The following is a 15688-nucleotide window of genomic DNA, read 5'->3' on the forward strand; positions in this document are numbered from 1 at the left end:
GAGCCTGTGGGTCACGAAAGCAGAAAACAAGCACTAGTAGGACAAGACTAGGTTGAATAATAACATCCAGCAGAGGTTTTAGTTTAGAGGTTTAACTAAACCCTTAGCTAAAGTGTGGTGGTCTCAGCATGTGATTTTATCTGTCACCAAACCACTCCTGTCTTTCACATGTCAGTAGTAACCAGTAATCAGCATATGTACCTGTGTGAGACTACAAAGGACCTACTGCATTTGTGATTGTGCAACAATATATTCATAATCATATTCAAATGACTGAAAAGTTGAAAGAATTTTAATTAGTATTGATAAATAAGTCTTTGAGCTTGATGATATGAATTAAACTTTGTGGCTGGTGAGGTGCTGCATGTGCACCCTCTGCTGACCGGCAGCCACTGGTCTCAACAAAGAATAATTTGGTCAGTGATTTTTGTATGGTATTGAGCATAGTGCACATAGCATTAGTTCAGGCATGTCACAATGTAAAGCTCATCCACAATACTTAAGCTGACAGCAGCAGATCTCTATACCAGCTCACATCAGAGGATGGCTCAGCTGATCCCCTCCATATGTTTTCAAATGGCAAAGTTCATATTGCGTGTTCTATTAAAGCTGCTTTAGCTTCCAACTAGTAACGTGTGCCTACTTTTGCAATAGGCATTGATTATACCACCTTCAGTTGCTGTTTACATGCACATGATCATAAGAACCAGCATTTCAATTAAAAGCACTTCAAATATTTGCACTCTCCACACTAGAACCTATTTAGGAATGTTGTTTTTTCAATGCTACAAGTTAGGGAGTTTGTTAAAATGTTGCAACTATACCATTTAAATTACAGTTAAATAACTTAATTAATGCAGAGCAAGCTTAAACCTGTGTCTTCTTCAGCATCAGCAAAGCAGAGATTTAAAAATTTTGTTTTTGTAGAGAAAGACACAACACTTGATCAACAGTCACCATAGAAGCAGAGGAGGTTTGTCTGTAGCCCATAAAACATGTATAAACATAAAACCAATGAAAAGTCAGTTTGAGGCTTAGTCTGATTAATGTGTCTTAAAATGTTCTTCAATAATATTTGACCATGCTTACACTTCTGTTTATGAACATAATGGGCTCCGCCCTGCTCACATCACAGACTTATGTACATTATAATTTAGATGTATATGTAGTGTGTATATTTTTCCCCCAGTAGAAAAATGAAAACATTAATAATTTTTTTGTGTGAAGGACTCCCTAAGAGGAAAAGATGGAGGTAGTGTTATACAAAGACTAATATACTCTTAAGAGGAGGTCAGGGTGGATTGTTGGGAGCAAAATTAGCACTGACTTTAACACGGGCGATAGCAGTTTTTATCCTAAGTCACCAACTGCCAAATTTGGTTTCTTATTAACGATGACCATGATTTTCCTCCATTACATTAACTCTACCAAGGCCTTATATGCCATCAGATCAGAAAACACTCAATGAATCGTTCTTTCAACTGTCACGTATTTTGTTTTGGAAGTCCCTGATAATGTCAGGGTTAATGCTGCTAAATTGGTTGACTTCTTATTAGGGTAAATCCCCATGGTACTTCTGCTGAATTGCTAACCTGTTCCAGAACAGGTTAAGTAGGTAACAAATCAAACCCTGTCAACGTGCTACGTTCAATGGAGAATCGGGCACAGAATGCAGGACAGACTCGAGGATGCAGTTTAACAGATTATTGAAATGGAGAATAATGGTGGGACTCACGGGGAGGCAGGCAGAACAGCGGTGGAGTGGCAGTGAGGGATCCAGTGGCTTCAGCAGGCAACAGAGGGGAATAGTGAAGACGGCTGGCGGCGGACATGTTAGCAGGTGGTGTTGATCAGGAGCTGGCAGTCTGGGATGGTTCTGAACACAAGGAAACAAGAAGTTGGTCATGAGCACAGGCAAGGTAAGATAGAGCTAATGTCAGACGTAGCTCCACAGTAGTGGACGGAACGATCTGGCAAAGAGGTTGAAGTACTGCAGGAGGTGATGAGGGGATGAGCATTAGATGTACCAGCTGCCAGAGCTCAGGAGCAGGAAGCCACCTCCACACACAAACACACACACACACACACACACACACACACACACACAGAGGCGGGGTGGGACACAGAGAGGGGTTGGAGGAGAGGTGGAGATCATGACAGTATCCCCCCTCTAATGGGAGCCTCCAGGTGACCCACCCGGCTTCTCCGGATGATTCTGATGGAACTCCCTGACCATGGTTAGATCCAGGATGAAGGAGTGGGGGAACCCAGGAACATAGTATGTGTCACATACTGCTCATGTGACACCACATGAGCAGTATGGAGGCGTCTGAAGAAGGACTGTGCATTGACTTAAATTGTATTCTGCTCTAACACTGTTTACCCCTGAGACTCCTAAAGTGTTTTGTGGACTCAAACAGTTCACCCACCCTTCCATCGGTATCGTGGTGAGTAGATAATGAGTGAATCTTTCTTTCTGGGTGAACTATCCCTTTTTTGAGCTTTGCCAATAAACGTGTGGAAGGGAATCAGCTGAGCCATCAGTCCCATATGTACACCGATGACTACTGATGACGTATCTGGTTCCCTCAAGGACTACTAATGACATAACAGCTCCCTGAAGTGCAGTCCCAATTCGTAGGGGAGGTTTTCAACCACTACCCTTGTGACTCCGTTTCAAGGGGCAAGATAACCCTCGAAAAAACAAGGGGTAGGGGTAAGATGTGATTGGGCCTTAGAGTGCTTTAGGAATACAGGGAAGTGGTGAGAGTGAACTGTTACTTCGGCTATAGTAAGGTTGTGCAAAGGATCAAACATTGAGTGTGTGAAGTGAACTCACCACCCCTAAGAAACATAAATTCTGTGAGGAAGACACAGCAGGTCTGTATAAGGACCGCTGTCAATGTGTGATTAATTTTGAAGGAGTGGATTAAGCAAAGCTAGATCACATGTAACTAGCGGCGGCGAGCACATATGTTTGCAGTGTTTTAAAATATCTATGTGTAGGCAGAGCCGGCCCTAGTCTTTATGGGGCCCTAAGCAAAGTTTTATTGGCCCCCACCCCCTGGGTGCCGGCAATATTATTGACCATTGGCAATGCTTCTTCATTCACACTGTAAATCTAACATACTCATTGTCAATTTTATTAGTTGTTGCTGTGTTGCTTATACGAATGCCAGCCTTTATGCTTCTATCATTTTTTTTATCTTAATAAGCTCACACTCATGGACACACATGACTTCTATCAGACAGATGTCAAAAAAGAAATGGTGTCGATCAAAAATGACCAAATCAGCATTTTATTACTTTAATGGTACAAGTAATTAATCTCGCTCTACCCACAGACATAAAAACATAAAAGTAGATTTAATAAAAAATTGTCCCTTTAATAAGATCCAATGGCGATGCTTGAAGATAGTGCTTTGGTTCACTGATGAACTATGTTAAGTGAAAACAGTGAACTGGTGGAGACATTTGAATAATTGCGGCAGGAAAGCAGATGTGAGGAGGAGTCAGGCTTTTGTGGTAAGTGCACAAATAACATGCTTCAATCAATCCACGACTCTGCCTTAGGAAATATGATTAATAATGGTGTAACCCAGGATATTTTATGTAGTTTACCCAGTTACAGATGATCCTTATATGCTTCACCTTCTCCTGAAGGGCGGTCTGGCTCTGTGTGTAGCAGCAAACATGCTTCAGACCTCTAAAGTTATAGACTGAAGAATGCGCGGTGCATTAATCAGACAGGATTTTACTTTTCCCCCAAAAAGTATGCACATAAAGAGGTGTTAGCCTGTTTAATTTAATCAATGCCTGAGGAGGAAGATTGCCGGTTTAGCTTCGAAAGAATGAACTTGTTGAGGACACTGAACCGGACTCTAGGGCTTGGATTCTGGAATTCATGCTGAATAAGGCTGACTGGATGGGTTGTCCTCTAGGTCTGCGGAGTCGCTGCTGTGGCTGGGACTCATGATCGTTTGGCCGGCGGAGCAGTGGCCAGAGCTGGAACTGCAGCGGAGTTGCGGCTTGAGTGTTTCCTTTTCTCAGCGGCTTTCTTGGGAACATAAGAATTGGATGCATATGTTTTCCATGAACAGTGCAAAAGGTTCCTAATGCGAGGCTCCTGCACTATGGACTTTTTTCAAATCTGTCAAAGGGCAAAGTCACAGCATTGGATCAAAGATGAAACCTAATGCAAAGAGCAAAATCAATAAAACTTTTTGGCTTTTGACCAAAATTGGTACATGGGGACTGAGATAGACAATTATTTTATAAATTATTTAGACGTTTAAAAAAATATGGAAAAACTAAACAAAACATGAAAACTATTAACAATAATATATTTTTAAAGGGCTTTGTCATTCTTGGCTATGATTCTTAAAGAATGTATCAAATCATCATAAATCTTGACAGATATCTTCTGCCTATGTGGGGGAATGAGCCAAACAAAAATTTCAGCCAAAACCATAGGGGGCACCATAAATACCCAAAAAGTGTGCCACAAAACCCAGGGGTCAAAATTCGGTAGGCATGCTCTGGAGGCCAATATAAACCAAATCCAGTATATCAAGTGTTTCAAGTGGGCAAATATCCGTATAAATCAAGATTCTCTTAAGCAATCCTGATTAAGTGTGGGAATTTACTTTGTATGAGATTGTACCATATCATTTCTTTGCACTGTATGGGGTACAATCATCTTTCTGTGTAACAGCCTGCCTGATGATGTGAAGGGCAGTAGCTCCCTCACCACTTTGAAAACAAACTCACAAGATCTGCTAGCTACTCACTGGCTAACCTTAATAGTCTATTTCATGGTCTTGATGACTTGCTTTTGTTTGACAAGCATGTATTTGTGTTGTGCTATTGTGTGTAGCTTTGTTGCTTCTCCTGTGCGTTTCCTCTTGTATAATTTTGTATGCCACTTTATTGTGTTGTTTTTTGCTGTGACATGCCAAGAGACAACCGATGTAAATTAGATTGTAGCACAATCGAAAAATGGTCTGTATTTATATCGCGCTTTTCTTGTTTTGATGACCACTTTGTTGACTGTGGTAAAGCGTAAATGGTGTCATTAAGGTACGAGTTGTTCACTGTCACTTTTAAATAAGATAAAACACAAGATGCCTTCCATTGTAGCAAACTACAAACGTTTTACTTTGAAGCACAAACCAGGGGAGGTAATTAAGTTGGTACTGCTGGTGGTTGGGTGCAGGAATCCTATTTTTATCGTGCCCCCCACTTCCTCAATGCATCACTATGGGAGGTCTACAAGCTGCAACGTTAGAGAAAACTCATTTTGTCCAAATTACATTTCTGAAACAGATTTTCCCCAGTCCAGTTTGGATTCAGTTCAGTTGAGATTTAAGTGCCACACCCTGCTGAATGTAACTGAAGTTTGTGCCAAAGGGGAGTAGATACACACAGATAGAGTGCCTGTAGAGGTATTTTAAAATATCTTCTTTTCCTTTTGATAGTCAAGAGGAAAACATCGTTAGAATAAGATGACAGAGTGCAGCACTGAATGGACTTGATGAAGATTCGTAATGTCAATAAAAGCTGTACTGTATGAATGGAGTTTATTCTCTTCCATTTCTCCACATCTTTCACATGTGCTTTCTAATATGTGTCTCTCCCCTCTGCAGGGTCTGTACATCTTCTTAGTGTATGCTGTTTACAACAGTGAGGTAAGAAGGCATTCACTCCATTGTCAGTGCCACTGTCTGTCGCCGCTGCGGCAGAATATCAGAATGTATCTTTGTACGGTATGTGAGGCTTCCAGCCTTTTGGACAAATCAGTGGGTGTAAAACTTGCTTCTCATTTAGGTGAGGAATGCCATAAAGAGGATCAAAGAAAAGAGAAAGGCCTTATCTTTCACGGTGAGTGAGTAAGAAGCACACAGCAGTGGTCAGGTCCATCAGTACAGGGCAGAAAATAAATTCCCTCTCCACACATCTAACCCTAACCCAAACTCAGACTTTGCTTTTTTGTGTGTAGTTTCTAAGGATATAAGTAGTTTGATAGACTAGTATGCATACTATACTTCATTATAAAAACATACAGCTGTGGCACTTCTGATTCGGTTGTGCTGTATTTTCAGAACTGTTCCCAGCCAACCAGCTTCCTGCCATCCCAAAGGGCCCCAATTACCTCCTGGTGCCGCAGTCAACCAGCCCCCTCCAGTCCTGAGACCAGTGAGACCTCTGGACCCCCCAGTTCCACGTCCACATCATTGGTCATCAAGAATGGTAGGTTGCATTACCAACATTGTCTCACTAAAGAACCACCTAAAGAAATCATTCAAAATAGCGTCAACTGAGAGTAAGCTGTTTGTCCTTGTTTGATCTTGAAGATGGCCTAGTGGCCGGCAACTCACTGTCATACGTTACATTAGGTAACCGATATTAGTTTAGCTAACTGATCAGTTTCATCTGGTCAGTTTCATCTGGCACAATCATAAACGTGTATCTTAGACATATTAACAATCTCTTGAGGACTTACCTTTTCTGAGATGATCTCCTCTCCTAGTACCTCGAACACCCTAACATTCCGAACTAGCACCTTCTATGAGCACTGTGCTTATTGTGCTTACTTGGATTAGACAGAGTGGTTCTGCTCAAACATAGTTTGGAAATGGTAACTGAATTTCTGAGCTTCGTCAGGGTGTAGTACAGTAGAGCAGAGAGACACCTGTAACCATGGTAACTGTGCACAAAGATTGTGACAGCTGTCCCCTCACAATGCACTGAAGACATCTATGATGAAAACTAGTCACTGACACAAACCAGACTAAAATTGGTGATAGTGATTATGGATTTGGATCTTGGTGGCAGCTGATCGTGGATTATGATTACAACTAGATTGCTTGGATATACCATATTCCCATTCACATATACAACCATCATTGGCAATACCTCTATCATTACAATTGTCAGAATTGCTCCCTTCATCTCTGTTGGACATTTTCTTAAATACTTTAAACATTGATAGAACTCTAATTTATGTATTTTGTCATGAATGTTGTAAAGATTGTTATTTTCTTGATTTGCTCTTATGATGTGATTCCTCACATGTGGCTCTCTCTGAAGTCTCTATCTAAGGATATAGAGTTCTTGACAGTGTAGAGGTAGGCAAAATTCACAGTTATGCAACATTCATTAAAACAACATTTGTGAAAGAAAAACATTTATTATGAAGATAATAAAGTATAAAAACACAAATTACTAAAGATGTACTTACTATATAAAGATGTGTATGTGAGTATGCGTGTGTGTGTGTGTCTGTGTGAGTGAGTGTGCTTTCAAAATGGCGGCAGGCCACTATTTAGATAATGGGAACCCCCCCCCCCCCCCCCCCATTAGAAGGTTTACGACATGTGGCGGGGGTCTGAGAGATGTGTGGGGAGATATGCGTGTGTGTGTGTGTGTTGGTGCCACGTTAGAGAAAGTAGCTAGTTGCATGCAAAGAAAGACTGTGAAGAGCATAACTAACATTAACTTTCAAATAACTTATAACCGAAATATCACAGCAACACAAATCAAACTTATAAACATCACACGGAATTGAATGAGCAGTCTTTGCTTAGTCTAGTATAATTATTAAGCCCAGTTGTGTTACCCGTCCATGAAAAGGGAAAAAAGGTTACTGTGCCGTTTGAAGTCCAGTGAAGTCGTCTTGCTGGTTCGTGGCTCCTGTTTTTGTGGTTCTGTTGTGCGATGCAGCTCTTGTGCTGAAGTTCTTAGGCAGGCTCTTGCGTCGCTGCCTTTTGGAAGGTTTTAGCAGTCTGCTCCAGTCAGGCCTGCTTGAAGGTTGGTAGAGCTTGGATTGGGAGGAGGTTTCCCTGATGAGGTGAGCTGCAAGCTGCACCTCTCCTCCATTGAAGTTGAGTAGAAAGAGATAGAAGAGAGAGAATAGAGGGGGGGACTTAGCTTATATTGGCCTGGTGACCTCCTGGGTCATGGGGCCCAGAGTGACCAATAGTGGTTGAAACTTGTGTCCCCGGTCGGTTTTCACACCTCTGTGTGAAGTTGAAGCACCCTGGGAGACTGAGTTCTGGCTGCTATTAAATTATCCTGCTGACCAATTGTTTCCAGAGTGAGTCATGACAGAGTCACGGCATCAAGCGATGAGAAGTGGAAGTGAAACTTTCTGACACTGACATCGAGGTGTTTATCAGTGAGGTGGAGGTGAAGAGCGATTTTATTTGACAGCAGTGATGTCACTAATAAAAAAAATACACTGCTGCTGCTGATGATGATAACACAATGAGTGAGAGTCAGGACGATAGAAAGAACGGAGCCTGTAATAAAAAATAATCTAATTCAAATGTGGAGGAAAATAAATTATTGCTTCACAGTGAATGTGAGGGAACTTGTTGTATCACCTGTTCGTTTTTTAATCATCCAAAACGGCAGGATTATTAAATTCAGAGCAGCTGTGATGTCCTCAGTCTATAAAATTTTACAGAATTATTATTATATACTTGTGTTTGTACTGGGATGGTTCGGTTCGATCTGTTTAAAACTGGATTCAGTTCAGCACAAAGATCACAGATCACAGATCTCTAGAATCTATATCATCATGGGATAAAAACTCTTTCTGATCGCGAAACCCTTGTTTCCTCCTCATCCTTCCATTTGCGTGCATCCATCACGCAGCATTACACACGAGTGTCACCACAGTATTTACATATTTAGAGCAATCGGACAGATTACTTCACACATCAGTGGATCCTAACCTCCACTCTGGGATATTATTTGGAAATAGAAGTTCGAAAGTGAATAGTTTTTATTTATTTTTAGTGAGTGATCTCCAGTGTGCTCTGTGCGCCTGATGGCACAGTCACGTTCACTGCAGAGATGTTACACACACTCGTCCTGGATGATACACGCACAGTGTCAGAAGATATTGTTAAAAACTATTAATGACTCAGCTCTGCAACTCTGCTGTTTAATGGTATCTGAACATAATTTGCTGTAAATTGTTTTATATCTTTTTCAATTGAAGTTTTGTATGGAACAGTTATGTCACGCTAGCACGTAGCGCTCTTGGTTTTAATGTTCATGATGAAGTGGATCAACAATCTGACTTCAGTTCACCACCTCACGTCTGCATCGTCATTTTCTCGTCTCCAAAACATTCGTACGCATGGTTCAGATTTAGCGTGGAAGTGCGCACATTCTCCCTTCAAGTTTGTTTTTATAAATTTGCAACGTTTGCGTGAGAAGTCGCGTACGCATCTTTCAGGCCCAGTTTTGTGCAAACACAACGGTTATAAATGAGGCCCTTGGGTGAGATAAATCAATTAGCAGTAGGCTGGCTGCTGGGTGTGGCTGGGTCTGAAATGACAGCACGGCTAGGAGCAGAACTGATGACAAACTATACTGAATGAATGAATCAAATAAACGGAATGACAGTACAAGGGACTAAACTTGATAAAAACATGAGAAATTCCAGAGCACAGGCCAGGAACATGGGACACTATATAAAGTAGAATTGGCTGTGTTTTTCAGATTGGGTGTGTAAGACAAGGAACAAGGCTGATTAATACATTAAGATCGATTTTAGGTTGATTAATAGTCAAAAAATGGTTGCATTTCTTCTTCCTCAGCTGATACCACAAGGCATATGGTTAGAGGTGGAAAAATACTTACACTGGTTTCCAGTAGCCTCATTTATAAAACAGTGGATAGGATTCATACTAAAAGTATACTTGCGCACAAAGGCCGAAAATGGCGTATACCAAAATATATTCCGATTTATAAAACCTTGCGCACGCACACCTGAAGGCAATGTTCCAACTCCACCTCCACTCCACCTTGAAATGTGCGTATGTGAATGAATGTTTTACTCACCCAGTTCTATAGAAAACTGCAAACAGCCAGTTCTTACCCAGTTACTCTCTCTCTTTCACACACGCACACACACACACACACAAACACACACACACACACAGGTGTGCAGATAAAATATTCTTTAGAAAGGAGTTTTTCTATGATACATTTTGCTTTATCATTACCCTTTCAAAACCTGAGTAACAAGGTGCTTCACAGGAGCACAAAAAATATAATATCAGAAAATAGAAGGAATTTCAGGGAGTGGTCAGAGTTCAAGAAACATAACAAAATCCAAAAGAACAACATCAAATGACTGGAATAGACATAAGTTTATGAAAATGATATACAGTGTCAGTGTAAAAGCTTTAAAAGTTGTGTCCTTGGCTGTTCTATAAAGTTAGATGTACACTGTGATGGACACAAAAGATGTGACAGAAACATGACAAGATCTTCGGTCATGGCTCCAAAACACTGCTCCTACATTTCACGGTGAGAGAGGTTCAGAGGAGCACTGTGTGTTGCCATCATAGACACAGTGACTTATGGTAGGCTAGTTGTAGTTCTCTGGGTTCAGTGTGTCACAGTATTAAATCTCATTTTGACAATTCATAGTGAGAGCATTGTTGAAGCATTCCTTCATTTCTTACACATTTTTCTTTTAATTGCCTTCACATACAAATGTTGGATGGACAAACAACATTTAATTCAACTAAATCAACAGAAAGTTTAGAATATACAGGTCACAGAGCGTCATTGACTATCAGTTATCATCACCAATGTCCCGTTATGTGCACCACAGCTGTGAAGCAAACTCTCCTGCACTTCCACTGTTCTTTGTGACTGGAATAAGTGAATACTGAGTGGGGCAGAAAGCCGACTGCTGATGATGATTTCTTCTCTTGGTTTTTCCCATCAGTAGAAGTCTGTCCCGCAAACGCAAGACTGATGACTATACAACATTAATTCATCATAAATAGAAGGATAAATACAAGAAATATGCAAACAGAAAGAACATAAAGATGCTACTAAGAACTCAACTAATTAATCCTGTTTGTTTTTTGTCATTTTATGACACTTTCTTTTGTACATTATATTTACTTCATGTTGTGGCCTTGCATAAACAAATCTATTGTTCCTGGAAGACAAATGCAAACTTTAAATACAAATACTTTTTGTCTTTCAGAGAGTTTCAGAACTGACAGCTTTGTGAGTTTCTCTCTAAAACCAACATCAGGAAACCAAGTAAGTAACACCTATAGTGTACAATATGTAGTCATATATATCACAGTGAATGAACAGGACTAAATGTTGGATTTGTCTTTTTGATTCTAACAGGTGGTCCAGCTGACTGCATTCAAACCATCAGGTACAACGCTTACATCTCTAACTACTGGAGTTTGCAATATTTGAAACAATACCATACAATTTTTACTAGAATATTCTATACATTGTATACACAGTAACTTTATAGTGTATATAGAATCAGAAAATCTTTTTTGATCCCTGCAGGGAAATTGCTTGTTACAGTTATACAACACACAAGACAAAGGAAAATAAGTAAATAAGTAAAAACTATAAAAATGACTTTGATCAATAAGTGAAAAGAAGAATGTACAAATCAAAATGTGCAAAAAGTAAAGAAGAAAAGAGAGGGGTCACACGCACAGGGAATGACATCACACATGCAGGAGGATGTAAACACTATCCAAGATGCTCTCTGAATGTGAACTATGGCTGTAGCACCTCACCTAAGTGTTCACTGTCTGGGCAGCACAACAATTCCATTCTGAAATCTCTGAAAGCCGTCAAAGGCAGCAAGGAGATTTGGAGTAACTCCGTGTAGCCGTGTCTCTGTGAAAATCCTGAACACTAAACTCATGGAAATCACTGTCATTCCTCTATCTTACTGTCCACTTACCTCACATTGTCCACGATGATAGAAGAGAGATAGGGCTTACATCTCCTCCATCAATCAATCAATCAATCAATCAAATTTTATTTGTATAGCCCATATTCACAAATTACAATTTGTCTCATAGGGCTTTAACATGGTGTGACATCCTCTGCCCTTAACCCTCAACAAGAGTAAGGAAAAACTACTAAAAAACCTTTTAACAGGGTAAAAAGAAGGTAGAAACCTCAGAGAGAGCCACATGTGAGGATCCCTCTCCCAGGACGGACAGAAGTGCAATAGATGCCAAGTGTAAAGGAGAACATCATCAAGATAAGGGTTTTAGCAGCATTGATAAGGGTAAACATTTTGAAGCATAACTGAAGGTCAATGAATTGATGGATTATTGTCAGTAACGGTCGAGGATCTGAGGAGAAATACTATATATCAAGCAGTCCTGCTGCAATCATAGTCTATGGTCAGCTGCCAGCAAGATCATGATCCACCATCAAGATCGGATGCCACTATAGTCCACAGTCATTGTCCACTGCCGCCCCATTAGGATCCATCATCAGCTGCCACCTCGATCGTGGTCCACCACCATTATCTGATGCCAACATCAGTCTCTGTTGTCTTGACCCAGCTCTCTTCCCTCGTCTCTTTGTACCGCCTCTTCAACTTCCTCCTCCAGATTTCTGCAGGGATGTCCATGGTTCTGGTCTTCATGTCGACTAGTTTCAGTGTGATCAAAGAAGTAAAATATTAGATCTCTGTCATGTTTTGAAAGGAAACACCTTAAATAAGTTACTATTAAGAATTTAAACAAGTAAGACAAAAGAGTAAAGTTTACAAAATAAGATAACAATGAGCAGCAACAAATGCAACTAACTGATAATTTTGTCACAAATAAAGAAAGGACACAAAGATGTTGCAATAAATAATTGATGGAATGGTGTGAATATGTCTTGTGCGTTCACTGAGCAGTAGTGGTGTGGAATGCAGTAACTGAAGTTTTAACACTGAGAACAAAGCCTGTGACCTCCCACAATGGGTAGTAGTGTCGGGAGGGGAATTATTGTTTTAGTCTGCTGAAAACAATGGTGATTGATGAACCACAGCCTGGCCCCTGGTCCTTTTGGTGCATCTCTCTCTCTCTCTCCCTTGTCTTGCTGTGGTCTGTACCATCACTATCTAGTGCTGAACTCAACTGGGTTTCATTTGTGATACGACAGCAAAATGCACCGTCAGCCAGAGACTTGTACTGCTTTTGTACTGTGTTGGGTATTTTGACAGTTCCTCAATAAAAAAGTATGTGAAACATAAAAAACACTCCCTGAAATGGAATACTGAAGAGGCCTGTAATCAAACACAGGGCCAAGACTTAGTGTGACTAAGAATATGAATAAAAGGAATCAACTGTCACACAAAACCTCAACAAGTCACATGCTATGAGGATCCTGAAGACATTACCTTTACTGATTTTTAAAATGTGAATGCTGAACCCTGTGTGTGGGTCATATGGTGGCATCTCCACACTGAGGGAGGTGTGTGAAGCTGCACTAGGCTATGATGTATTTGTCATTAAATGTATTCATGCAGTCTTAAATGAACTCGGTCAATGCCATCACCTACACATGACAGCCTGCGTGTTTCACAGCCCAGCAACCATCTGTGGCCTGTGTACCTTCACTTACTCCATGCTAGGAATGCATTAGGTCCACCTGCTTTCTCTTTTGCTCATTTAAAAATATATATATATATTTGCATGCTTACACATTTAAATTCCAGATTTAAGTTGACTGATATTTAAATTTATATTATGGTTATTATTAGTAGTGCACGTTTACTGAGATGGTGTTAAAACATGGTCTGATGGTCTATTTTTAGTCCTGTTATGTTTTTATTTTCACAGGAGAAAAAGAACATTATACTTGTAATCTTTTCTGTCATGGAAATCATTCTTAAAGGTTTCAAAGGTTTGGAGAAAACATCTATTGATGGCTTCAGTCTAAACAATAAGAGCTTCCTAAAACCCTCATGCTCAGTGTGTGTGTGTGAGAAATGAATGGGTTAGAGCACAGCCATCGATAAATGATACAATTGACTGACCTGAGGAGAAAGAGCAAAAGCAACGTTAATTCTCTTAGATTTACCTGCACAGAGTGCAACGTTAGGCCTGTGTGAAAAACTGCCCCCGTGTCTTTTGTTGATTTGAATGGGCAGGCGTGCACCACAGATGGTCCCCATATTTCCATAGGGTTAAGTCACTGTCATTGGCTCTAAATTGCCTGGCGTTAGGGAGAGGGAAGTTCTTAACAGATTCATTAAATGTTTGGCCGTCTGCGAGGAACGCCTGATGATGGTGTTTAGAGTGCTGCTGGGTGATCATTGTTGACTGTCGAGACAAAGGGGAAGTTCATTCCCTTAATCAGGAACAGACAGTGCCGGCTATTCATGCTATCAGCCATTAACCACTCCAACACCTGCTCTCTCTCACTGTGCCTTTCATTTCCCTCCCTTCTTGTTTTCTTCTTTGTGCACAAACACACTCACACTCCTGTAATGCAAAAACATTACACATCAGTTTAAGCCTGGAGTCGAAGCTAATGCGTTTCACTTTATTTCTCTGCAGGTTGTTGAACTGCAAATGGAGTGGACCCTGATACTCACTTAACATCAACATGCATCATCCTGAAAGAAGGGGAGAGTGGACCCACACATCCACAGACACCACCTGATGAAGAGCACGGCCGACACACACACACTGGAGGGTGTGAGAGAGAACCAGCATGAAGCAGAGATACACCTCACTGCTCTGAGGTCAGATCAATATTCTGATCTGACCACTTCTTTATCTGTCACTGTTTTGTAAAAGAAACTCTAATCCCTGAGGAAAGTTTACAGTGATTCAGCAAACTTAAAAATACAGTTCGCCCAAATCCAAAGTCAGTTTTGAGAATACTATTTTATTCTCCACAAACATCGTTGTGAACAGACTTTATAGGATATAATATAGTAATTAAAACTGTAGACAGTAGTTTTTCATAATCATGTTACAGACACGTTGCTGTTGTTGTTCACTTCTACTGTGGTGGAAGCACAGCTACCTGAAAACTTAACTAAATCAAACTAAGCCACTGTATCTGCTTGACTACATAGTGTATTTTTCACTATTATTCATTAAATGTTATTTAGAATAGTTCTGGCTCGCCTGCTCCCACAGGCCCACTAAAATGTACCTCATCAACTTGTACCACTCATTTAACACTGGGCCTCATTCTTCTGTCTTTCTGCTTTCAAACCTGGGGCCCAACATAATCTCCTATAGTATAGTCCTATACATTTTTGTTTTTCCTTGCTGTAAAGTGTGTTTTCAGTCTTACTGTACTGTAAATAGAAGATATAATAAAGTTTTAGATTGTATCCTTACAGCTCAACAGGCTTTGGGCTGTAAAAAACAACCAGATAGTGAGAGTTCGACACAGATGTTTGCAAGAACATCCCAGAGATGTTCAAAAGACGTGAGAAACAGAGAAACTGCTTTTTCTATATTATGAAAAGCAGCAGCCATCTTGACTTTGCTCTCTCGTCCGTACAGCAGAGATCACTGTACGCTGAGAAAGTCTGTGGATATCCCAGAGGTGTGTGTGCGTGTGTGTGTGTGTGTGTGTGTTTGTTTGTGTGTCTGTATATGTAAAAAAAAAACAGAAGATGTTTGTTGTTATACATGATGATTTTTGATGATAATGTTTTGAAGTCAGACAAGGCTAAACAACAGCCACATAGTAGCCTCTTTTACACTGTTCAATTCAGGAATGTTGGACCTTTTTTTCTGCCTCGCTGGTCCGTATAAATGATACTGACATGGAATGGGGGGGGGGGGGGGGGGGGTGTTCCACCTTGATGCTGGAGGTAGAGGTACTTCACAGCCGGAGTGATGTCTGTTTATAAGTAGTGGGA

The 15688-nt window shown here is 40.5% G+C and overlaps 1 protein-coding gene across 2 annotated transcripts in view; it reads left to right on the forward strand.

Moving 5' to 3' along the window:
• Window positions 1-15663, forward strand: part of adgrd2 (adhesion G protein-coupled receptor D2) — a 40379-nt gene extending 24716 nt beyond the window's left edge. Inside the window, exons 20-25 of one of the 2 annotated variants that reach the window (XM_034595734.1) lie at window positions 5646-5687; window positions 5827-5880; window positions 6102-6249; window positions 11021-11079; window positions 11173-11203; window positions 14361-15663. In XM_034595734.1, coding sequence (XP_034451625.1) covers window positions 5646-5687; window positions 5827-5880; window positions 6102-6249; window positions 11021-11079; window positions 11173-11203; window positions 14361-14368 — 342 coding nt within the window. In that variant the 3' untranslated portion in view covers window positions 14369-15663. Of the gene's footprint in view, window positions 1-5645; window positions 5688-5826; window positions 5881-6101; window positions 6250-11020; window positions 11080-11172; window positions 11204-12429; window positions 13056-14360 lie in introns of those variants that run through there. The other variant, XM_034595733.1, reaches the window with a different exon arrangement.
• Window positions 15664-15688: the final 25 nt, after the last annotated feature.

The sequence above is a fragment of the Hippoglossus hippoglossus genome, chromosome 9 (assembly GCF_009819705.1).
Source record: "Hippoglossus hippoglossus isolate fHipHip1 chromosome 9, fHipHip1.pri, whole genome shotgun sequence".
Lineage (NCBI taxonomy): Eukaryota > Metazoa > Chordata > Actinopteri > Pleuronectiformes > Pleuronectidae > Hippoglossus > Hippoglossus hippoglossus.